At 30.2% G+C, this 26,889-nt stretch overlaps 3 protein-coding genes across 6 annotated transcripts in view; all 3 read right to left on the reverse strand.

The window, feature by feature from the left end:
• Positions 1 to 3,728: 3,728 nt before the first annotated feature.
• Positions 3,729 to 5,329, reverse strand: si:dkey-178o16.4 (vasopressin V2 receptor). The gene is given in 3 exon segments (XM_041979650.1): positions 3,729 to 3,937; positions 4,327 to 4,718; positions 4,720 to 5,329. Coding segments are annotated over 3 exon segments (1,056 nt in total). The 5' UTR covers positions 5,175 to 5,329.
• A 133-nt stretch (positions 5,330 to 5,462) lies between these two features.
• trnt1 (tRNA nucleotidyl transferase, CCA-adding, 1) lies at positions 5,463 to 26,884 on the reverse strand. Of its 4 annotated transcripts, none has more exons than XM_041979642.1 (8): positions 26,793 to 26,884; positions 26,404 to 26,492; positions 25,499 to 25,692; positions 23,942 to 24,080; positions 23,715 to 23,841; positions 23,443 to 23,639; positions 21,684 to 21,937; positions 5,463 to 6,153 (listed from the first exon to the last, which is right to left on the reverse strand). In XM_041979642.1, the coding sequence occupies exons 2-8, from the start codon at positions 26,462 to 26,464 to the stop codon at positions 5,908 to 5,910; spliced, it is 1,218 nt and encodes a 405-aa protein (XP_041835576.1). In that variant the 5' UTR covers positions 26,465 to 26,492; positions 26,793 to 26,884; the 3' UTR covers positions 5,463 to 5,907. The 4 variants fall into 4 exon arrangements, with proteins under 4 accessions (XP_041835576.1, XP_041835574.1, XP_041835575.1 ...); XM_041979640.1 differs by having other exon boundaries at positions 26,404 to 26,530; positions 26,793 to 26,852; XM_041979641.1 differs by lacking the exon at positions 26,793 to 26,884 and adding an exon at positions 26,672 to 26,759 and having other exon boundaries at positions 26,404 to 26,530.
• frmd4ba (FERM domain containing 4Ba) overlaps positions 23,027 to 26,889 on the reverse strand; it is a 64,344-nt gene continuing 60,481 nt past the window's right edge. The window contains exon 25 of the transcript XR_006009700.1: positions 23,027 to 23,039. The gene's annotated coding sequence lies outside the window, so the exon portion shown is untranslated. The remainder of the gene's footprint in view (positions 23,040 to 26,889) is intronic.

Consider the following 26,889-nt stretch of genomic DNA (forward strand, 5'->3'; position numbering starts at 1 on the left):
GTGAAACCCATGTAAGCACATACGAAACCCATGTAATCACATGTGAAACCCATGTAATCACATACGAAACCCATGTAATCACATGTGAAATCCATGTAATCTCATACCAAACCTATGTAATCACATACGAAACCCATGTAATCACATGCGAAACCCATGTAATCACATGTGAAACCCATGTAATCACATACGAAACCCATGTAATCACATGTGAAACCCATGCAATCACATGCGAAACCCATATAATCACATACGAAACCCATGTAATCACATGTGAAACCCATGTAATCACATACGAAACCCATGTAATCACATGTGAAACCCATGTAATCACATGTGAAACCCATGTAAGCACATGCGAAACCCATGTAATCACATGTGAAACCCATGTAAGCACATGCGAAACCCATGTAATCACATGTGAAACCCATGTAATCACATGCGAAACCCATGTAATCACATGTGAAACCCATGTCATCAAATACGAAACCAAGTAATCTCATTCAAAACCCATGTAATCACATACGAAACCCATGTAATCACATGTGAAACCCATGTAATCACATACCAAACCCATGTAATCACATGTGAAACCCATGTAATCACATACAAAACCCATGTAATCACATGTGAAACCCATGTCATCAAATACGAAACCAAGTAATCTCATTCAAAACCCAAGTAATCACATACGAAACCCATGTAATCACATGCGAAACCCATGCAATCACATGTGAAACCCATGTAATCACATGCGAAACCCATGTAATCACATACGAAACCCATGTAATCACATACGAAACCCATACAATCACATACGAAACCCATGTAATCACATGTGAAACCCATGTAATCACATACGAAACCCATGTAATCACATGTGAAACCCATGTAATCACATACGAAACCCATGTAAGCACATGCGAAACCCATGTAATCACATGTGAAACCCATGTAAGCACATGCGAAACCCATGTAATCACATGTGAAACCCATGTAATCACATGCGAAACCCATGTAATCACATGTGAAACCCATGTCATCAAATACAAAACCAAGTAATCTCATTCAAAACCCATGTAATCACATACGAAACCCATGTAATCACATGTGAAACCCATGTAATCACATACCAAACCCATGTAATCACATGTGAAACCCATGTAATCACATACAAAACCCATATAATCACATGTGAAACCCATGTAAGCACATGCGAAACCCATGTAATCACATGTGAAACCCATGTAAGCACATGCGAAACCCATGTAATCACATGTGAAACCCATGTCATCAAATACGAAACCAAGTAATCTCATTCAAAACCCATGTAATCACATACGAAACCCATGTAATCACATGTGAAACCCATGTAATCACATACAAAACCCATATAATCACATGTGAAACCCATGTAAGCACATACGAAACCCATGTAATCACATGTGAAACCCATGTAATCACATACGAAACCCATGTAATCACATGTGAAACCCATGTAATCACATACCAAACCTATGTAATCACATACCAAACCCATGTAATCACATGCGAAACCCATGTAATCACATGTGAAACCCATGTAATCACATACAAAACCCATGTAATCACATGTGAAACCCATGTCATCAAATACGAAACCAAGTAATCTCATTCAAAACCCAAGTAATCACATACGAAACCCATGTAATCACATACAAAACCCATATAACCACATGTGAAACCCATGTAAGCACATACGAAACCCATGTAATCACATGTGAAACCCATGTAATCACATGCAAAACCCATATAATCACATGTGAAACCTATGTAATCACATACGAAACCCATGTAATCACATGCGAAACCCATGTAATCACATGTGAAACCCATGTAATCAAATACGAAACCAAGCAATCTCATTCAAAACCCAAGTAATCACATACGAAACCCATGTAATCACATGTGAAACCCAAGCAATCACATGCGAAACCCATGTAATCACATACGAAACCCATGTAATCACATGCGAAACCTATGTAATCACATGTGAAACCTATGTACAGTTACATGTGAAGCTTATAGGATCACATGTAGTCACATTTTTTCGTATTAAAACTATGTTAAATATCGCTACTCTTGGGCAAAAACCTCCTATGTCCAAAATTCGTGATTTTTGTTTTCCTTCATAAATCTGTGCTATTGGTCACCCTTTATGTCTGTCTGTTGTTTTACAAATATTTAACCAAAGATATATGATGTAAAACACAATACCAAGTTTGATGACATTATGTGCAGTTATTACAAAACCATAGTTTTTTTTTGTTTTTTTGTTTTTTTTGAAAAATGACAGTTTTGGAGATAGGAGGGTTGAGCCCAACAGCAGCAATAGGTAAAATACGCTGCACAGGAAACATCCAGTTTTGTAACATTTTCATGGTAATACCATGTGCAACCCATCTATTCACCTATAGTAAAACCTATTTTATCACATGTGAAACCCATGTTCAATTCAATATGAAACCTGTGGGATCACATGTAGTTTTGCACATTTTGCGCATTTTTTTACATCAAAATAACATAAAATATGGCAAACACATGTAAAACACTTATTTTGCATGGAAGTATGTGCTTTGTGAACATATTCATTATCATAACATGTGAAACATGCAAATTACCATGTGAAACTCATGTATTCACGGTATAACCCATGTAATCACATGTGAAACAAATACAGATGTGAAATCCATGCAAACCATCACGTGAAAGTGCTTTTGCACATATGTTCACTTGTTTTATAAACTAACAGTGAATATGTGAAATGCATGTGAAACAAATATTTTGCACATGAGAAACATGGTTTTGGAGCATTTTCGTCATTATGTGAAATGGATGCAGATTTCCATGTGAAATTCAAGTTTTCATGTGTGACACCTAAATATTCACTGGTTTTGCATACAAGGGCACATTTATAAATTTGCATGTCACTGTGAAATATGTTGTGCACATGTGAAACAGAAATTTTGCACATGGGAGACCTGCTGTTTTAACTCCTGGAAAGGCCACGGGCAGGCTGTCAGGGTACCGAGGCTATTTCTACCCTCAACAATACAAGCTGATGTTAGCTGAAGCAGGTTCATTGTCTTTAACATGTCTCCAGTTTCTGATCCAGTCTGATAAAAATATCTAAATGTTTGCAGGTACTTGTTCATAAACCAAATGATGCAAATGAATACATTTCCTATAAAAATTGGCTCAAAAAGAAAAGCCACACATGGCAAGTGATTCCAAAACCTACTTGCTGAAGATATTTCTGTTAAAAGCACAAATTTAAAGGTAATGTTGTTGATAAAGAAATTTAGTTCATATTCCAGTCTTGAGGATTAATCTGCTGCAGCTTCGTTTAGCTCTACATGGCAATTCATCCATGTCACAAAGGACATTTCAGTCAAGATTACATCGGTCCTCCGGCTGATGGACAGAACTTGGTTGTAATGTTTAATATTTATAAAAGATGTTATTGTATCTACATCAGTATGTAGTCAAAGGTTTGGACTCATTCATTTATATGGGTAAGTAGGTGTGTTATGTATCTTTGCCAACACAAACTCGCTGTACATCTAAATTATTTCCAGGTGGAGACATCTCTGCTGGGATGCTTGTCTCACACTTGTCAGTGAAATTGACCTGCTCGTTTTTCACAATGTTAACAAGCAGGGATGAGAGAAAGTGCATCATCAGGACTTTTATCTGTTGTCTGACAGGCCCTTAAGGCTGATGTACAGAGAGCTGACCACAGTGGCCTCCTCCTGCATGGACTCCTTCCGATCAGGCTCGCTCACGCACGTCAGGGTCAGGAGTTTCTTGGGCATCTTCCCGCTGAACACCAGGTAGATGCAGGGGTTTACGCAGCTGTTCAGGCTGGCCAGAAGCATCAAGACGGTGAAGGTCGCCGCTGGAAAATAGCAGATAAAGACACATTTAACGGTTACTTCTACACATGAGGACCGATTGCTTATTGTTATTTCAGATGTCATGTGTTAAACTCAGTTTTACATTTTTAGGATGGAAAAATTTCCCGATTTCACATGGAAGTATTTCCTTATAAAAAACGCAGGAAATTCATTCTGGATGACTAAATTTAAAGAATCAAAATGACCTGACTGGATTATAACAGGTGTTTAAACGGCCAATCAGGCCCAGCCTCGCGCTGTTTTCTTCCTCGTTTATGAACCTTGACATTCGCTGTTTGCTTCGTGAAGAATGAGTTTATGTCTGATTACATCTTATTTAGACCGTTTGCTGCTTTTAACCCAGACTTGTGCAGCTTCGGTGTTTTCTTACTCTGGACGTCCCACACAGACCAGAGCTGCACGGTGAAGAAAGGCGCCCAGCAGAGGATGTAGGCGAGCACGACGACCACCGTCATTCTCACCGTCTCCACCCACGCCTTTGACACGCCAGCCACGCTGCTGGCCCTGGAGGACAGCGGCTTGCTGACCACCTCTGCGGCGCGGTGCGTCTTCATGTGGAGGTTGGTGTGCACTGCGCGGCAGATGCGCACCTGGCACGCGATCACGGTGAGAACCGGCAGGACGAAAATCACCAGAGTCGTCCAGGTCACGTAGGCTTTCAGTCCCCACGGCTTCACGAACTGCGCCCAGCAATCGTACACGCCGGGAGCCACCTCGACCCGAGAGAAGATGAAGACTTGCGGGAGGCTGCCGGTGAGGGACGCACCAGGCGGCGCACACCGAGCCGTTCCAGCGCGCTCGTCTCCTCTGGAAGGTCACCATGGGGTCGCAGACGGCTTGATATCGATCTATGGTCATCACGACGATTATGTAGGTGGAGGCGAACATCCCGACCACCTGCAGATACTTCACCGCGCGACACAGTAGATCCGGACCGATGAATCTGTCGGTGATGTCCCACATGAGTTGAGGGCAAACTTGGAAGAACGTGACCACCAGATCTGCGACGCAAAGGTGGAAAACGAAGACGCGCATCCTGGTGAGCTGCTTCCTCCGCTTCCACAACACCAGCAGAAGCCCAACGTTGAGGGAACCCGACGTGATGAAGACGATGGACAGCAGGGCTATTTCCACCTGAGCCAGGCGCTCATCTCGAGGCTCATCAGACAGAGAATTCTCCAAACTGGTGTTACTGGTGTTCACGCTGAACCAAGCCATGATGTCACAAATGCAGGGAAGCTGGACCCTGTCACCAAAACCAGTCCAGGTCTGAGTTCAGCACACAGCCGGACATTCTGAGCTTCATCTCATTTCCAAAAGGTTCAAACTTCCCTGCATGCAACTGTTCAGGTTCCCCAAACACAAGCTGGAGGTTGGGTGACGGGGGATGACTTTATACCCTCACATCCAAGCAGGAGGGAGGAGCAACCAGTCACCAATCAGTGCCAGAGACACAAACATAGAGAATTCAGCATTTCTGTACTTAACAAAACAAAAACCAGGAGATTCATTTTCATAAAGTCTCAGCTTTAATTTACAGACAAATAACTGCAGATGAGGAGACACCTGAACTCTGCTTTCTGATATTTATTAAACATGAAAATGACTAATGACACTTTCATCTTCTCTGGTGAGATGAAAGAATATTCCGGACACTCAGGATCAGCTCTTTTATAGGCGCATTTCCACACGCTGCACAGCTCGGTAATAAAACGTACTGAAATCTGTGACACGTTCAATTGCTGGAAGCTGCGACACAGACAAACGGTCGCTGCAAATGCTTCACATTTAAAAGGAAATGCAAATGAACAGAAGTGGCTTAAAGTCTCCGACGCCCCCCTTCTGTGGTGTCCTTTCCTTCCTTCATGTGTGTTCAGTGCCTGGGAGCTGATCGTTACCAACACAAGCAAAGAGGAACCAGTGACTGAGTTCATGTGGCGTCACCGTTCATTTAAGGCTTTACGTGACTAAGAAGCTCATCTTTGTCCATTTGGTAGTGACTTTTCTTCCAGATGTTGCGGAGCTTCTGCAGGGTGGCTCCGATCTCCTTCCCTGAGGCGATGCCCACCTTCCTTAGATCATGCCCGCTGATTGGGAAACGAGGCATGGACCATCTGCAGAGCTCTGAGAGCAGCTTCTCCTCACCTTGGTACTTCAACAGCTCACACACTTTACTCTGAGAGTCCAGCTCCCGGCTCTAAGAGACAACACATGCATGTGGTAGAAAGTAGAAGTCGTTATATTAAATAATGACGCTTGAATATGCAGCAATAATTATTAAGATGTCCAGTAAAGGCAGAGGGACGTGTTGTAATAAAACCTGATGGAAATGGCCCAGTTCTGTCATCACCGATTCACATTTACTAACATGTTGACAGGTTTGAAATAAGCAGCAGCAAATTTTTCCAGCGGAGCCCAGAAAGTTGTTCAGAGCTTTTAAAGCTTTCTGTGCTGAAATCTTTTTATAAAGCAAACCAATCTGTGTCCACGTCTACTGATACCTTCATCTGCAGTCGTGTGAAAAAGACGGAACAGTGGTAATCCTGAGGTTTTACGTGTCAGAGCAGGGCTGGACTTCTATCCTGGAACTTGTAGATGCATCCCTTCTCTAACACGTTAGTATGAAATGAACGTCTGGTCCAGCCTCTGCTGAGCTGAATGACGTGTGGACGAGGGAAGTCGGCCATTTGATTGGGGTGTGTTGGGGAAGGGATGCCTCTGAAAGTTGCAGGATGATAGATCTCCAGGACCGGACTTGGGCAGCCCTGTATTAGGACATAATAAAAGAAAGCGTTTCAGCTGCTGCTTTCTTCCTCCTGCCATTAAAAACTTGTTCCCTACTGACTTAGTCTGACCTCGTTTTCTAAGAACCAGCTGCAAACGCTTTGCCTTGAAACTTTTAGTACGATTAAACAATTTGTGTCTTCTTTAGTGCAGATTCAACCCAGTTTTATGAATGAAAATGGTTAAAAATAATGATTTTTGCTTCATTCCAGGCGTCTGTCCACTCAGCTCCGAAATGAAACGAATCAAATCAACCTGTAGGCGGCTGCACTGCCTGGCACACGACCCAGAGTTACCGCGGAGGTCATCGTGTTTGGTCCCAAAGCGTCTCACACCCAGGAGGACGTGACATGCAGATTTATTTTTTATTATTAGTTACGCCTTTAACGACGTCCTGCTTGGACTCCTGAAATGTTCTGCATGCTGGTCTCAACCAAACCTCCCTGGCTCGCCTACAGCTGGTCCAACATGCTGCAGCTCGGCCTTCAGCTGGAACTAAACACCATGAACACATCCTGCTTCACTACACCGCTGCCCAACATTTTACTGTGTTTTTAATGGTTAAACGGATCAAGTTACACATCAGACCTGCTAGAGCTAAACACTCCATCAGAGGCACTGAGGTCTGAGACCAGATGCTCTTCGTTCCACAATCCAGACTCAAAACCAGAGGAGGTCCAGCCTTTTTCAGTATTGTTACCCAAACTATGGAATGGGTTCCCCTCCCAGATCAAACTGGACCCACTCTGGAAACCTTTAGATTGCGTGTTATTACATATTTTTACTGCTCAGCTTTAAGCCAGCAGGAGAATTATGTCTCCGTTTGTCTTTTAGTAGATTTTTACCTTCTAACTTCTCTAAGCGTCTTTTAGTCTTTTAATTGTCCCTGTCAGTGTATTCCGGCTTGTTAATTATTTTATTTTCTGGCTTGTTAATTATTTTATTTTCTACCTTGTTAATTATTTTATTTTCTACCTTGTTAATTATTTTATTTTCTACCTCGTTAATTATTTTATTTTCTACCTTGTTAATTATTTTATTTTCTACCTTGTTAATTATTTTATTTTCTTCCTTGTTAATTATTTTATTTTCTTCCTTGTTAATTATTTTATTTTCTACCTTGTTAATTATTTTATTTTCTTCCTTGTTAATTATTTTATTTTCTACCTTGTTAATTATTTTATTTTCTTCCTTGTTAATTATTTTATTTTCTTCCTTGTTAATTATTTTATTTTCTACCTTGTTAATTATTTTATTTTCTTCCTTGTTAATTATTTTCTTCCTTGTTAATTATTTTATTTTCTACCTTGTTAATTATTTTATTTTCTTCCTTGTTAATTATTTTATTTTCTACCTTGTTAATTATTTTCTTCCTTGTTAATTATTTTATTTTCTACCTTGTTAATTATTTTATTTTCTTCCTTGTTAATTATTTTATTTTCTTCCTTGTTAATTATTTTATTTTCTACCTTGTTAATTATTTTATTTTCTTCCTTGTTAATTATTTTCTTCCTTGTTAATTATTTTATTTTCTACCTTGTTAATTATTTTATTTTCTTCCTTGTTAATTATTTTATTTTCTACCTTGTTAATTATTTTCTTCCTTGTTAATTATTTTATTTTCTACCTTGTTAATTATTTTATTTTCTTCCTTGTTAATTATTTTATTTTCTTCCTTGTTAATTATTTTATTTTCTACCTTGTTAATTATTTTATTTTCTGGCTTGTTAATTATTTTATTTTCTGGCTTGTTAATTATTTTATTTTCTTCCTTGTTAATTATTTTATTTTCTACCTTGTTAATTATTTTATTTTCTACCTCGTTAATTATTTTCTACCTTGTTAATTATTTTATTTTCTACCTTGTTAATTATTTTATTTTCTACCTTGTTAATTATTTTATTTTCTACCTTGTTAATTATTTTATTTCTGCCTTGTTAATTATTTTATTTTCTTCCTTGTTAATTATTTTATTTTCTTCCTTGTTAATTATTTTATTTTCTACCTTGTTAATTATTTTATTTTCTTCCTTGTTAATTATTTTATTTTCTTCCTTGTTAATTATTTTATTTTCTACCTTGTTAATTATTTTATTTTCTTCCTTGTTAATTATTTTATTTTCTACCTTGTTAATTATTTTATTTTCTACCTTGTTAATTATTTTATTTTCTACCTCGTTAATTATTTTCTACCTTGTTAATTATTTTATTTTCTACCTTGTTAATTATTTTATTTTCTTCCTTGTTAATTATTTTATTTTCTACCTTGTTAATTATTTTATTTTCTACCTTGTTAATTATTTTATTTTCTTCCTTGTTAATTATTTTATTTTCTACCTTGTTAATTATTTTATTTTCTACCTTGTTAATTATTTTATTTTCTACCTCGTTAATTATTTTCTACCTTGTTAATTATTTTATTTTCTACCTTGTTAATTATTTTATTTTCTTCCTTGTTAATTATTTTATTTTCTGCCTTGTTAATTATTTTATTTTCTTCCTTGTTAATTATTTTATTTTCTTCCTTGTTAATTATTTTATTTTCTACCTTGTTAATTATTTTATTTTCTTCCTTGTTAATTATTTTATTTTCTTCCTTGTTAATTATTTTATTTTCTACCTTGTTAATTATTTTATTTTCTTCCTTGTTAATTATTTTATTTTCTACCTTGTTAATTATTTTATTTTCTACCTTGTTAATTATTTTATTTTCTACCTCGTTAATTATTTTCTACCTTGTTAATTATTTTATTTTCTACCTTGTTAATTATTTTATTTTCTTCCTTGTTAATTATTTTATTTTCTTCCTTGTTAATTATTTTATTTTCTACCTTGTTAATTATTTTATTTTCTACCTCGTTAATTATTTTCTACCTTGTTAATTATTTTATTTTCTACCTTGTTAATTATTTTATTTTCTACCTTGTTAATTATTTTATTTTCTGCCTTGTTAATTATTTTATTTTCTTCCTTGTTAATTATTTTATTTTCTGCCTTGTTAATTATTTTATTTTCTACCTTGTTAATTATTTAATTTTTACCTTGTTAGTTATTTTATTTTCTGCCTTGTTAATTATTTTATTTTCTTCCTTGTTAATTATTTTATTTTCTTCCTTGTTAATTATTTTATTTTCTTCCTTGTTAATTATTTTATTTTCTTCCTTGTTAATTATTTTATTTTCTACCTTGTTAATTATTTTATTTTCTGCCTTGTTAATTATTTTATTTTCTACCTTGTTAATTATTTTATTTTCTTCCTTGTTAATTATTTTCTACCTTGTTAATTATTTTATTTTCTACCTTGTTAATTATTTTATTTTCTACCTTGTTAATTATTTAATTTTTACCTTGTTAATTATTTTATTTTCTGCCTTGTTAATTGTTTTATTTTCTTCCTTGTTAATTATTTTATTTTCTTCCTTATTAATTATTTTATTTTCTACCTTGTTAATTATTTTATTTTCTACCTTGTTAATTATTTTATTTTCTTCCTTGTTAATTATTTTATTTTCTTCCTTGTTAATTATTTTATTTTCTACCTTGTTAATTATTTTATTTTCTTCCTTGTTAATTATTTTATTTTCTACCTTGTTAATTATTTTATTTTCTTCCTTGTTAATTATTTTATTTTCTTCCTTGTTAATTATTTTATTTTCTACCTTGTTAATTATTTTATTTTCTTCCTTGTTAATTATTTTCTTCCTTGTTAATTATTTTATTTTCTACCTTGTTAATTATTTTATTTTCTTCCTTGTTAATTATTTTATTTTCTACCTTGTTAATTATTTTCTTCCTTGTTAATTATTTTATTTTCTACCTTGTTAATTATTTTATTTTCTTCCTTGTTAATTATTTTATTTTCTTCCTTGTTAATTATTTTATTTTCTACCTTGTTAATTATTTTATTTTCTTCCTTGTTAATTATTTTCTTCCTTGTTAATTATTTTATTTTCTACCTTGTTAATTATTTTATTTTCTTCCTTGTTAATTATTTTATTTTCTACCTTGTTAATTATTTTCTTCCTTGTTAATTATTTTATTTTCTACCTTGTTAATTATTTTATTTTCTTCCTTGTTAATTATTTTATTTTCTTCCTTGTTAATTATTTTATTTTCTACCTTGTTAATTATTTTATTTTCTGGCTTGTTAATTATTTTATTTTCTGGCTTGTTAATTATTTTATTTTCTACCTTGTTAATTATTTTATTTTCTACCTTGTTAATTATTTTATTTTCTACCTCGTTAATTATTTTCTACCTTGTTAATTATTTTATTTTCTACCTTGTTAATTATTTTATTTTCTACCTTGTTAATTATTTTATTTTCTACCTTGTTAATTATTTTATTTTCTGCCTTGTTAATTATTTTATTTTCTTCCTTGTTAATTATTTTATTTTCTTCCTTGTTAATTATTTTATTTTCTACCTTGTTAATTATTTTATTTTCTTCCTTGTTAATTATTTTATTTTCTTCCTTGTTAATTATTTTATTTTCTACCTTGTTAATTATTTTATTTTCTTCCTTGTTAATTATTTTATTTTCTACCTTGTTAATTATTTTATTTTCTTCCTTGTTAATTATTTTATTTTCTACCTTGTTAATTATTTTATTTTCTGGCTTGTTAATTATTTTATTTTCTGGCTTGTTAATTATTTTATTTTCTACCTTGTTAATTATTTTATTTTCTACCTTGTTAATTATTTTATTTTCTACCTCGTTAATTATTTTCTACCTTGTTAATTATTTTATTTTCTACCTTGTTAATTATTTTATTTTCTACCTTGTTAATTATTTTATTTTCTACCTTGTTAATTATTTTATTTTCTGCCTTGTTAATTATTTTATTTTCTTCCTTGTTAATTATTTTATTTTCTTCCTTGTTAATTATTTTATTTTCTACCTTGTTAATTATTTTATTTTCTTCCTTGTTAATTATTTTATTTTCTTCCTTGTTAATTATTTTATTTTCTACCTTGTTAATTATTTTATTTTCTTCCTTGTTAATTATTTTATTTTCTTCCTTGTTAATTATTTTATTTTCTACCTTGTTAATTATTTTATTTTCTACCTCGTTAATTATTTTCTACCTTGTTAATTATTTTATTTTCTACCTTGTTAATTATTTTATTTTCTTCCTTGTTAATTATTTTATTTTCTTCCTTGTTAATTATTTTATTTTCTACCTTGTTAATTATTTTATTTTCTTCCTTGTTAATTATTTTATTTTCTACCTTGTTAATTATTTTATTTTCTACCTTGTTAATTATTTTATTTTCTACCTCGTTAATTATTTTCTACCTTGTTAATTATTTTATTTTCTACCTTGTTAATTATTTTATTTTCTTCCTTGTTAATTATTTTATTTTCTGCCTTGTTAATTATTTTATTTTCTTCCTTGTTAATTATTTTATTTTCTTCCTTGTTAATTATTTTATTTTCTACCTTGTTAATTATTTTATTTTCTTCCTTGTTAATTATTTTATTTTCTTCCTTGTTAATTATTTTATTTTCTACCTTGTTAATTATTTTATTTTCTACCTTGTTAATTATTTTATTTTCTACCTTGTTAATTATTTTATTTCTACCTTGTTAATTATTTTATTTTCTACCTCGTTAATTATTTTCTACCTTGTTAATTATTTTATTTTCTACCTTGTTAATTATTTTATTTTCTTCCTTGTTAATTATTTTATTTTCTTCCTTGTTAATTATTTTATTTTCTACCTTGTTAATTATTTTATTTTCTACCTCGTTAATTATTTTCTACCTTGTTAATTATTTTATTTTCTTCCTTGTTAATTATTTTATTTTCTACCTTGTTAATTATTTTATTTTCTGCCTTGTTAATTATTTTATTTTCTTCCTTGTTAATTATTTTATTTTCTGCCTTGTTAATTATTTTATTTTCTACCTTGTTAATTATTTAATTTTTACCTTGTTAGTTATTTTATTTTCTGCCTTGTTAATTATTTTATTTTCTTCCTTGTTAATTATTTTATTTTCTTCCTTGTTAATTATTTTATTTTCTTCCTTGTTAATTATTTTATTTCTTCCTTGTTAATTATTTTATTTTCTACCTTGTTAATTATTTTATTTTCTGCCTTGTTAATTATTTTATTTTCTACCTTGTTAATTATTTTATTTTCTTCCTTGTTAATTATTTTATTTTCTACCTTGTTAATTATTTTATTTTCTACCTTGTTAATTATTTTATTTTCTACCTTGTTAATTATTTAATTTTTACCTTGTTAATTATTTTATTTTCTGCCTTGTTAATTGTTTTATTTTCTTCCTTGTTAATTATTTTATTTCTTCCTTATTAATTATTTTATTTTCTACCTTGTTAATTATTTTATTTTCTACCTTGTTAATTATTTTATTTTCTGCCTTGTTAATTATTTTATTTTCTTCCTTGTTAATTATTTTATTTTCTACCTTGTTAATTATTTTATTTTCTTCCTTGTTAATTATTTTATTTTCTACCTTGTTAATTATTTTATTTTCTTCCTTGTTAATTATTTTATTTTCTTCCTTGTTAATTATTTTATTTTCTACCTTGTTAATTATTTTATTTTCTTCCTTGTTAATTATTTTCTTCCTTGTTAATTATTTTAATTTTCTACCTTGTTAATTATTTTATTTTCTTCCTTGTTAATTATTTTATTTTCTACCTTGTTAATTATTTTCTTCCTTGTTAATTATTTTATTTTCTACCTTGTTAATTATTTTATTTTCTTCCTTGTTAATTATTTTATTTTCTTCCTTGTTAATTATTTTATTTTCTACCTTGTTAATTATTTTATTTTCTTCCTTGTTAATTATTTTCTTCCTTGTTAATTATTTTATTTTCTACCTTGTTAATTATTTTATTTTCTTCCTTGTTAATTATTTTATTTTCTACCTTGTTAATTATTTTCTTCCTTGTTAATTATTTTATTTTCTACCTTGTTAATTATTTTATTTTCTTCCTTGTTAATTATTTTATTTTCTTCCTTGTTAATTATTTTATTTTCTACCTTGTTAATTATTTTATTTTCTGGCTTGTTAATTATTTTATTTTCTGGCTTGTTAATTATTTTATTTTCTACCTTGTTAATTATTTTATTTTCTACCTTGTTAATTATTTTATTTTCTACCTCGTTAATTATTTTCTACCTTGTTAATTATTTTATTTTCTACCTTGTTAATTATTTTATTTTCTACCTTGTTAATTATTTTATTTTCTACCTTGTTAATTATTTTATTTCTGCCTTGTTAATTATTTTATTTTCTTCCTTGTTAATTATTTTATTTCTTCCTTGTTAATTATTTTATTTTCTACCTTGTTAATTATTTTATTTTCTTCCTTGTTAATTATTTTATTTTCTTCCTTGTTAATTATTTTATTTTCTACCTTGTTAATTATTTTATTTTCTTCCTTGTTAATTATTTTATTTTCTTCCTTGTTAATTATTTTATTTTCTACCTTGTTAATTATTTTATTTTCTACCTCGTTAATTATTTTCTACCTTGTTAATTATTTTATTTTCTACCTTGTTAATTATTTTATTTTCTACCTTGTTAATTATTTTATTTTCTACCTTGTTAATTATTTTATTTTCTACCTTGTTAATTATTTTATTTTCTTCCTTGTTAATTATTTTATTTTCTACCTTGTTAATTATTTTATTTTCTACCTTGTTAATTATTTTATTTTCTACCTCGTTAATTATTTTCTACCTTGTTAATTATTTTATTTTCTACCTTGTTAATTATTTTATTTTCTTCCTTGTTAATTATTTTATTTTCTGCCTTGTTAATTATTTTATTTTCTTCCTTGTTAATTATTTTATTTTCTTCCTTGTTAATTATTTTATTTTCTACCTTGTTAATTATTTTATTTTCTTCCTTGTTAATTATTTTATTTTCTTCCTTGTTAATTATTTTATTTTCTACCTTGTTAATTATTTTATTTTCTTCCTTGTTAATTATTTTATTTTCTACCTTGTTAATTATTTTATTTTCTACCTTGTTAATTATTTTATTTTCTACCTCGTTAATTATTTTCTACCTTGTTAATTATTTTATTTTCTACCTTGTTAATTATTTTATTTTCTTCCTTGTTAATTATTTTATTTTCTTCCTTGTTAATTATTTTATTTTCTACCTTGTTAATTATTTTATTTTCTACCTCGTTAATTATTTTCTACCTTGTTAATTATTTTATTTTCTACCTTGTTAATTATTTTATTTTCTACCTTGTTAATTATTTTATTTTCTGCCTTGTTAATTATTTTATTTTCTTCCTTGTTAATTATTTTATTTTCTGCCTTGTTAATTATTTTATTTTCTACCTTGTTAATTATTTAATTTTTACCTTGTTAGTTATTTTATTTTCTGCCTTGTTAATTATTTTATTTTCTTCCTTGTTAATTATTTTATTTTCTTCCTTGTTAATTATTTTATTTTCTTCCTTGTTAATTATTTTATTTTCTTCCTTGTTAATTATTTTATTTTCTACCTTGTTAATTATTTTATTTTCTACCTTGTTAATTATTTTATTTTCTACCTTGTTAATTATTTAATTTTTACCTTGTTAATTATTTTATTTTCTGCCTTGTTAATTATTTAATTTTTACCTTGTTAATTATTTTATTTTCTGCCTTGTTAATTATTTTATTTTCTTCCTTGTTAATTATTTTATTTTCTTCCTTGTTAATTATTTTATTTTCTACCTTGTTAATTATTTTATTTTCTACCTTGTTAATTATTTTATTTTCTACCTTGTTAATTATTTAATTTTTACCTTGTTAATTATTTTATTTTCTGCCTTGTTAATTGTTTTATTTTCTTCCTTGTTAATTATTTTATTTTCTTCCTTATTAATTATTTTATTTTCTACCTTGTTAATTATTTTATTTTCTACCTTGTTAATTATTTTATTTTCTTCCTTGTTAATTATTTTATTTTCTTCCTTGTTAATTATTTTATTTTCTACCTTGTTAATTATTTTATTTTCTTCCTTGTTAATTATTTTATTTTCTTCCTTGTTAATTATTTTATTTTCTACCTTGTTAATTATTTTATTTTCTTCCTTGTTAATTATTTTATTTTCTACCTTGTTAATTATTTTATTTTCCTCCTTGTTAATTATTTTATTTTCTGCCTTGTTAATTATTTTATTTTCTGCCTTGTTAATTATTTTATTTTCTACCTTGTTAATTATTTTATTTTCTTCCTTGTTAATTGTTTTATTTTCTTCCTTGTTAATTGTTTTATTTTCTACCTTGTTAATTATTTTATTTTCTTCCTTGTTAATTATTTTATTTTCTACCTCGTTAATTATTTTCTACCTTGTTAATTATTTTATTTTCTTCCTTGTTAATTATTTTATTTTCTACCTCGTTAATTATTTTCTACCTTGTTAATTATTTTATTTTCTTCCTTGTTAATTATTTTATTTTCTACCTCGTTAATTATTTTCTACCTTGTTAATTATTTTATTTTCTTCCTTGTTAATTATTTTATTTTCTACCTTGTTAATTATTTTATTTTCTTCCTTGTTAATTATTTTATTTTCTACCTCGTTAATTATTTTCTACCTTGTTAATTATTTTATTTTCTTCCTTGTTAATTATTTTATTTTCTACCTCGTTAATTATTTTCTACCTTGTTAATTATTTTATTTTCTTCCTTGTTAATTATTTTATTTTCTACCTTGTTAATTATTTTATTTTCTTCCTTGTTAATTATTTTATTTTCTTCCTTGTTAATTATTTTATTTTCTTCCTTGTTAATTATTTTATTTTCTACCTTGTTAATTATTTTATTTTCTACCTTGTTAATTATTTTATTTTCTACCTTGTTAATTATTTTATTTTCTACCTTGTTAATTATTTTATTTTCTTCCTTGTTAATTATTTTATTTTCTACCTTGTTAATTATTTTATTTTCTACCTTGTTAATTATTTTATTTTCTTCCTTGTTAATTATTTTATTTTCTACCTTGTTAATTATTTTATTTTCTACCTTGTTAATTATTTTATTTTCTACCTTGTTAATTATTTAATTTTTATCTTGTTAATTATTTTATTTTCTACCTTGTTAATTATTTTATTTTCTACCTTGTTAATTATTTTATTTTCTACCTTGTTAATTATTTTATTTTCTGCCTTGTTAATTATTTTATTTTCTTCCTTGTTAATTATTTTATTTTCTTCCTTGTTAATTATTTTATTTTCTACCTTGTTAATTATTTTATTTTCTACCTCGTTAATTATTTTATTTTCTACCTGGTTAATTATTTTATTTTCTACCTCGTTAATTATTTTCTACCTTGTTAATTATTTTATTTTCTACCTTGTTAATTATTTTATTTTCTTCCTTGTTAATTATTTTCTTCCTTGTTAATTATTTTATTTTCTACCTTGTTAATTATTTTATTTTCTTCCTTGTTAATTATTTTATTTTCTACCTTGTTAATTATTTTCTTCCTTGTTAATTATTTTATTTTCTACCTTGTTAATTATTTTATTTTCTTCCTTGTTAATTATTTTATTTTCTTCCTTGTTAATTATTTTATTTTCTACCTTGTTAATTATTTTATTTTCTGGCTTGTTAATTATTTTATTTTCTGGCTTGTTAATTATTTTATTTTCTACCTTGTTAATTATTTTATTTTCTACCTTGTTAATTATTTTATTTTCTACCTCGTTAATTATTTTCTACCTTGTTAATTATTTTATTTTCTACCTTGTTAATTATTTTATTTTCTACCTTGTTAATTATTTTATTTTCTACCTTGTTAATTATTTTATTTTCTGCCTTGTTAATTATTTTATTTTCTTCCTTGTTAATTATTTTATTTTCTTCCTTGTTAATTATTTTATTTTCTACCTTGTTAATTATTTTATTTTCTTCCTTGTTAATTATTTTATTTTCTTCCTTGTTAATTATTTTATTTTCTTCCTTGTTAATTATTTTATTTTCTTCCTTGTTAATTATTTTATTTTCTACCTTGTTAATTATTTTATTTTCTACCTTGTTAATTATTTTATTTTCTACCTCGTTAATTATTTTCTACCTTGTTAATTATTTTATTTTCTACCTTGTTAATTATTTTATTTTCTTCCTTGTTAATTATTTTATTTTCTTCCTTGTTAATTATTTTATTTTCTACCTTGTTAATTATTTTATTTTCTTCCTTGTTAATTATTTTATTTTCTACCTTGTTAATTATTTTATTTTCTACCTTGTTAATTATTTTATTTTCTACCTCGTTAATTATTTTCTACCTTGTTAATTATTTTATTTTCTACCTTGTTAATTATTTTATTTTCTTCCTTGTTAATTATTTTATTTTCTGCCTTGTTAATTATTTTATTTTCTTCCTTGTTAATTATTTTATTTTCTTCCTTGTTAATTATTTTATTTTCTACCTTGTTAATTATTTTATTTTCTTCCTTGTTAATTATTTTATTTTCTTCCTTGTTAATTATTTTATTTTCTACCTTGTTAATTATTTTATTTTCTTCCTTGTTAATTATTTTATTTTCTACCTTGTTAATTATTTTATTTTCTACCTTGTTAATTATTTTATTTTCTACCTCGTTAATTATTTTCTACCTTGTTAATTATTTTATTTTCTTCCTTGTTAATTATTTTATTTTCTTCCTTGTTAATTATTTTATTTTCTTCCTTGTTAATTATTTTATTTTCTACCTTGTTAATTATTTTATTTTCTACCTCGTTAATTATTTTCTACCTTGTTAATTATTTTATTTTCTACCTTGTTAATTATTTTATTTTCTACCTTGTTAATTATTTTATTTTCTGCCTTGTTAATTATTTTATTTTCTTCCTTGTTAATTATTTTATTTTCTGCCTTGTTAATTATTTTATTTTCTACCTTGTTAATTATTTAATTTTTACCTTGTTAGTTATTTTATTTTCTGCCTTGTTAATTATTTTATTTTCTTCCTTGTTAATTATTTTATTTTCTTCCTTGTTAATTATTTTATTTTCTACCTTGTTAATTATTTTATTTTCTGCCTTGTTAATTATTTTATTTTCTTCCTTGTTAATTATTTTATTTTCTTCCTTGTTAATTATTTTATTTTCTACCTTGTTAATTATTTTATTTTCTATCTTGTTAATTATTTTATTTTCTACCTTGTTAATTATTTTATTTTCTACCTTGTTAATTATTTTATTTTCTATCTTGTTAATTATTTTATTTTCTACCTTGTTAATTATTTAATTTTTACCTTGTTAATTATTTTATTTTCTGCCTTGTTAATTATTTTATTTTCTTCCTTGTTAATTATTTCATTTTCTTCCTTGTTAATTATTTTATTTTCTATCTTGTTAATTATTTTATTTTCTATCTTGTTAATTATTTTATTTTCTACCTTGTTAATTATTTTATTTTCTACCTCGTTAATTATTTTATTTTCTACCTTGTTAATTATTTTATTTTCTACGTTGTTAATTATTTTATTTTCTACCTTGTTAATTATTTTATTTTCTACCTTGTTAATTATTTAATTTTTACCTTGTTAATTATTTTATTTTCTACCTTGTTAATTATTTTATTTTCTGCCTTGTTAATTATTTTATTTTCTACCTTGTTAATTATTTTATTTTCTTCCTTGTTAATTATTTTATTTTCTTCCTTGTTAATTATTTTATTTTCTACCTTGTTAATTATTTTATTTTCCTCCTTGTTAATTATTTTATTTTCTGCCTTGTTAATTATTTTATTTTCTTCCTTGTTAATTATTTTATTTTCTTCCTTGTTAATTATTTTATTTTCTACCTTGTTAATTATTTTATTTTCTTCCTTGTTAATTATTTTATTTTCTACCTTGTTAATTATTTTATTTTCTACCTTGTTAATTATTTTATTTTCTACCTTGTTAATTATTTTATTTTCTACCTTGTTAATTATTTAATTTTTACCTTGTTAATTATTTTATTTTCTGCCTTGTTAATTATTTTATTTTCTTCCTTGTTAATTATTTTATTTTCTTCCTTGTTAATTATTTTATTTTCTACCTTGTTAATTATTTTATTTTCTGCCTTGTTAATTATTTTATTTTCTACCTCGTTAATTATTTTCTACCTTGTTAATTATTTTCTACCTTGTTAATTATTTTATTTTCTACCTTGTTAATTATTTTATTTTCTGCCTTGTTAATTATTTTATTTTCTGGCTTGTTAATTATTTTATTTTCTGGCTTGTTAATTATTTTATTTTCTACCTTGTTAATTATTTTATTTTCTTCCTTGTTAATTATTTTATTTTCTACCTTGTTAATTATTTTATTTTCTTCCTTGTTAATTATTTTATTTTCTTCCTTATTAATTATTTTATTTTCTTCCTTGTTAATTATTTTATTTTCTTCCTTATTAATTATTTTATTTTCTACCTTGTTAATTATTTTATTTTCTACCTTGTTAATTATTTTATTTTCTACCTTGTTAATTATTTCATTTTCTTCCTTGTTAATTATTTTATTTTCTTCCTTGTTAATTATTTTATTTTCTGCCTTGTTAATTATTTTATTTTCTACCTTGTTAATTATTTTATTTTCTACCTTGTTAATTATTTTATTTTCTACCTTGTTAATTATTTTATTTTCTTCCTTGTTAATTATTTTATTTTCTTCCTTGTTAATTATTTTATTTTCTACCTTGTTAATTATTTTATTTTCTACCTTGTCAATTATTTTATTTTCTTCCTTGTTAATTATTTTATTTTCTACCTTGTTAATTATTTTATTTTCTACCTTGTTAATTATTTTATTTTCTTCCTTGTTAATTATTTTATTTTCTTCCTTGTTAATTATTTTGTTTTCTACCTTGTTAATTATTTTATTTACCTCCTTGTTAATTATTTTATTTTCTTCCTTGTTAATTATTTTATTTTCTACCTTGTTAATTACTTTATTTTCCTCCTTGTTAATTATTTTATTTTCTGCCTTGTTAATTATTTTATTTTCTACCTTGTTAATTATTTTATTTTCTACCTTGTTAATTATTTTATTTTCTACCTTGTTAATTATTTTATTTTCTTCCTTGTTAATTATTTTATTTTCTACCTTGTTAATTATTTTATTTTCTACCTTGTTAATTATTTTATTTTCTACCTTGTTAATTATTTTATTTTCTACCTTGTTAATTATTTTATTTTCTACCTTGTTAATTATTTTATTTTCTTCCTTGTTAATTATTTTATTTTCTACCTTGTTAATTATTTTATTTTCTACCTTGTTAATTATTTTATTTTCTTCCTTGTTAATTATTTTATTTTCTACCTTGTTAATTATTTTATTTTCTACCTTGTTAATTATTTTATTTTCTTCCTTGTTAATTATTTTATTTTCTTCCTTGTTAATTATTTTATTTTCTGCCTTGTTAATTATTTTATTTTCTACCTCGTTAATTATTTTCTACCTTGTTAATTATTTTATTTTCTACCTTGTTAATTATTTTATTTTCTACCTTGTTAATTATTTTATTTTCTTCCTTGTTAATTATTTTATTTTCTACCTTGTTAATTATTTTATTTTCTACCTTGTTAATTATTTTATTTTCTACCTTGTTAATTATTTTATTGTAGCCTCTTAATCAGTTTAATTTTTAATGCATTTCAATCTTGTCATTTCTTTTAGTGTATTTCATAGTTTCCAGATATTTTGGGGCATATTTTTATGTATATCAGTGTATTCTGTTTCTCAAGTCTTTTCACGTCTTTCTGGACTTTAGATGTTTTGGTTTGTGGAGATCGTCTGTGTTTCTACACCTATAGTTTCTATGTGCAGCTCATTGTCAACCATGCTTTTTAAAATGTGTTCTATGAATAAAATGGATCGGATTGACTAAAACAGTGACTGCAGATTAAAAAAAAAGTCACATTTGAAGTTATAAATATCTCCGTTTTTCTCAAAGACAGAAACTTACATCAATAATAAAGTCTGTGAAAGGTTTGAGGCTGTCCGGCTCGTCTCTGCTCTTGTGGAGCTCCCGTCTGTGTCTGACCAGGAACAAAGCCAGATTCTTCTCTTCTCGGGACACCTTCAGTCGGAGGTCCATCTTCTCGACCTCCTCCGGGCAGTGGAAGAGCGCAGCCAGGATGGTCATGGGTTTGGGAGAAAGGTCTTTGGCGTTCTGCCACACTTGCTTCATCTCATCAACATCGCCATCTGGAGGCAAACCTGAGGTGGAGCAGATTTCTCCTGTTAACATGTCTGATGCACACGTGTCCTGCTCTGATGAATCATCTGAATAAAGATATCTACACATCTTGAATGCACAGCAGCCTGACACTGATCAGTCAGAACATTACCTGTGAACACACCTGGGACAACGACACCTGGCAGATATACCAGGCAGCAAGTGAACATTTTGACCTTGATGCGTTGGAAACAGGAAAAAAGGGTGATTGTGCAAAGCTGAACAACTTCAACAAGACCCACGTTGTGATGGCGGCTCAGACAAGACTGCAGATACTGTTGGAGGCTGCTGGTCTGCAGAGGCAGCAGCAAACAAAGCAGCGGTTTCATGTGCAACACCGGCAGTAAGATGTAATATTACACGAGAACAGAAGAAATACGTGTGGGGATGAGAGGCTGCAGACTGGTCAGGCTGCATGTGACACGCGAGCACGGACACGCTGCTTTGGTTATTGTTCTGCTGGGAAACCTTTGGTCCTGACATTCCTGTGGATGCTGCTGCACGTCTGAACGACTACACGGCAGAGAAAGCATTTTTCTCCTGTTTTAGATTCACTGCACTGACTTCCTGCTCGTTTCAGGGTTCATGAATGAATCTCCATCCTGCACTGCTGCATGTTCCCTCCCTCCCCGGTCAGCTGACCAGCTGCTCTGCCACGTCACACAGCAGGACTGGGAATCTCTGCACACATCCCCACTCCATTAGTTGTAGACTGAGATGCCATTATAAAACCATTACTGATGCATCTTTTTCCCTGTACGACTACTTAACTATGAGTAGTTTCCAAATGGAAAACGTGGAGCATGGCTTCTCATTTTTACCGTGAATGAAAAACAGAAAACTGCTTCATCGTTTGGTTAATGCAGGACAACTTGTTTCCATGGAGCTGCATCAGATCCTAGCGGTCTTTGGTTGATCAGATTTCTATCCTAACGTTTACAAAGTTCTTCCACGTCTGACCGTCAGACATTTCCCCGTCCAGAGCCGCGCATCGTCCCACACATGCATTGATTTTGGTTGTGTTTACCCACAATCCCCTGCACTGAACCCACAGTGACCTTTGTGTTCCTGTATTTGGTTCACCTGATGCAAACCAAGAGCTACGTTTGCAGGTGGACCAGAACTCGCTTCTTTGATCCACATCAGACTTCGTTCATCCACACCTCCCCAGTCCGGTGTGACTGCACACTGACATACTTCAACAACAGTCTGAGGTCCACAGGAAAGAAAGCAAGGTGCTGGATCTCAGTACAATAAAAAAAAAAAAAACATGCGAGCCCCACAACCTACAGGATTTAAGGGTCATCTTTGTTCCAGAAACTACAGCGTACCTAAACAGGTCTAATGTAGTCCCTCTCTGAACAGGTTGGGGCAGCAAGCAGAGGACATATTAGACCATGAAGCCATGAAGCTGACCACTGCTTATGCTTCCTAACCAGAAACATATGAGTTCAACATGTACTGCTTCAGTATCGACCCTTCTCACCGATGTACTGAGCCAGCTCCAGATTATAGACCAGCTCCAGCAGAAGATGCGCGGCGTGGCTACCGACCACCATCTTCTTCAGCTCCATCCAGATTCTTTCTCCTGAGATCGCCGCCAGTCCACGGCCGTTCTCCCTGATGGCGGTTAGCGTCTCAGGCTCGTGGTCGTCAGGTTTTAAAGCAATTCTGCCGTAAAACCTGAGATAAAATGACAGAGTAGGCCTCCATCATTCCGCTTCCGCTCCCTTTAAAATCCAGCCTGAAAGATCCTACCTGAAATATCTCAGTATTCTCAGGTAGTCCTCTTGGATCCTTTGCTCCGCACTGCCAACAAACCGAACTCTGTGGTTCTGCAGGTCCTCGTATCCTTTAAAATAGTCGTATAATGTGCCATCGAGCCCTGTGGGGGGAGGTCCAGAATTTGTATGTAAATTTCTCTAAATAAGAAGGAAGACAAAAACCAGAGACCCGGTTCAGACCACACAGGAAGGAGCAGCTACCCAGAAACATGGAGTTGATGGTGAGGTCTCTCCGCTCGGAGTCTTTCTGCCAGTCAGTGGTGAACTCCACCTCCGCATGCCGTCCGTCTGTCTGAACGTCCACCCGCAATGTGGTCACCTCGAAGTTCTCATTGTGTAGCTGTGACAGAAACAAAGAGCTAGAAGACACGAAACATGCTGCACTCGGGTGGCAATTCATCCAAACCGACATTCAGAACATTCATCCATGTAATCTGGCTCATGTCAGTTGTTTAAATGATCTCTTAAACACATTTTTAATTATTAATGAGCATATATAGTTAAACTGTGTGAGCCTCTTTCACTTATTATAAAACCAATATCTGCTCTTCTGTTATGAAAATATTTGTAGCAAAAACATTCAGTTGGCTATGAGGGCTAAAAATAAAATGATACCAAAAAGTTTGCTAATTAAAGCGAGTTAATCTTCTAAGCTTTTATCATCCTGCTGTATTTCTCTGGATGCAACAACAAAGAGATTGAAAAACAAAATGCAGCTGGATCGGCAGACGTCCCATTCCTGCCAACTCTGAGATGTAAATCCACCAACCCCTCCTCTCGTTTCTCAGCCCTCTCTTTGTGCCAACCACTGGAGGTGAGGAGAAGGGACGGAAGTCAATTATAACACAGTTTCATCGGCTGCTTGTTGTTTTCATCAACGCCTACAGCTGCAGTTCTGTCTGAAAACGTTTGCCTTTAATTCAGCCACAATCCTTCACATGTCCCTGCAGAGCACCCATCCTCTGAAGAACCAGCTCTCCTTTTCAAATGCATTTTAAAAAATGAAGAAAAATCCTTCAAGACTGGGATGCTGGCAGGAAGACGGAGGAGAAAGAAAAGTCAAGGAGGCCTCAGACGTGTCAAGACAAACAGTTTGTCCCTTCCTCTTTTTTTATACCTATTAGGTTACAGAAGCTGGTAAAAAAAACATTTCATATATCCCAATTTTTATGATCAGACATCTTTAAACTGATTCCGACGTGACACATTTGTCACAGACAGTTTCTGAGACATTTTGCTTTAATTTATGGTTCAAATCTGACACTTTATCTGATATTTTATAAAACTGTTCTGAGACTGAGTTAATGTTGGTGCAGCCCTTCCTGCACCAACCAAGTCCTTTCTGCTGTTTCTGAGTTCTGTTGGATTTTTCCTTCCTCAAATTTGATCTTCAACAATCAACATTTATAGATCACATGGCTGCAATAATGGTGTTAAAGTTTTAAAGGGTTTAAAAGTCATCCGATTAGCAGGAAGAATATATTGAATATTTTAATAAAAATCCTTGTACTGCCAATAACAGGCTGCTGCTTCGGGTCCACATGAGCGCTGCTTTGCATCTTCCCTGCTGATATTCCGCCCCATTCAGCAGCTTTTAGCTTTTGCTTGTTATTGTGTTTTTCTGCCTTTATTCTGGCAGCTCCATTAAATAAAGACGCACTGAGCTTCTTTTTCCTCTGATGGCTGGTTTAGTACAGTTTAAATCAGCACTCATTAGAAACGTGAATTCTGTCTGACTCCGACAGCTCAGCCTCTTACTCTTGCTGTAATGGTCCCGTGTTTCTCTCCTTTGTTGTTGATCATCCTGATCCCAGCGCTCTGGAACATGTGCTTCATCTCCTCCGGAGTGGCTGTGGTGGCAAAGTCCACATCTTCAGGACGCTTCCCAGATAGCAGGTCCCGCACTGCACCTCCAGCTATCCGCAGCTCATGCTGGTGCTTCTCAAAGACCTCTGAAAGCCAAATGCACATGAACATTAGGTCCTGGAAGATTTACACACAAAACATCATTTTGATTTTACTCATTTACCAAAATATATTTTGTTACATGTGAAAAATGATTAAACTGCATCATATTAGGTTGAATTGAAGGCAAATTAAGGCAAATATCAAAAAGTTGTTCCATGAAGAAATGTGGCCGATTCCTTCATTCAAGACTAGAATGGCGGCTGGCACTGAAACAGCCCTGCTGTGTTTGTAGCATCCATGTAGTTTACGTGGCATTTGTTATAAGTGCCAGCATGGTAACGCTTTCTGCTTCAGCTAAAACAGCTTGGGCGGTACAAACAGTGCAGCTGAACATGGATGAGAAAACAAGGAGTTACTGAATGGAATAAGTTTTACCACCTGATCAAGCTGCATTTGACTTACTGGTGACTAAGCTAAAGAAAGAAAGATACACAAATAACTGAAAACTGCGGTAAAAGGTATCAAACAGGAGGATAAACTTCATACACATTCCTGCACGACTTATTATCTCAACTATTGGAGTGTTGCGGTAACAAAGGTCCTCTATGCAGCATTTAACAAAGAGTGGCGGCTAATAAACATGCAAACGTTTCATCAGAGAGATTGGGACTGAACAACTGTTCAAACGGTCCATTAGCAACAATTAGAGAAGACCAGTCATAGTTTAGACGCGCTAGCACGTGCCTCTACCTCACCTGCTAGTCCGTTCAGTCCATCAGTGAACAGCGCCTGGAACTGATCGGTCTTCAGCCGCATTGTGAAAAGACTCCTCCAAGAATGTGTTCTACAAATCAGAGAAGGGCTGAGCAGTCTGCTCCACATCTGCACACAGAAGAAAATCCCAATCATGTGTTTCTGTTTGTTTACATCCACATCTTGGCAGCGAGCTAGCTAGCTAACTAGCTAAGTCATGCTAGTGCGTTTTAGCTTTCTCCGAACACCTGCCACGTTGTTTGTACACACCTGTCATATAAACAGCACCGACGTGTCAACGTTTGTGTAACAAATTTAAGACAAAAAACTGACATGCAACTTTAATAGAAGATTTAAGGAATTATCTGTAAATATTGTCATGTCTGCTCACCTCCCATGAAGCGGTAGGAACGGTGCTAAAGGCGTGCGCTCACTGACCAATAGCGTGAGGGAACGTCAGCCTTACAAGGCGGGGTTTGAGACGCTTC

The sequence above is a fragment of the Melanotaenia boesemani genome, chromosome 3, assembly GCF_017639745.1.
Source record: "Melanotaenia boesemani isolate fMelBoe1 chromosome 3, fMelBoe1.pri, whole genome shotgun sequence".
NCBI classification, from domain to species: domain Eukaryota; kingdom Metazoa; phylum Chordata; class Actinopteri; order Atheriniformes; family Melanotaeniidae; genus Melanotaenia; species Melanotaenia boesemani.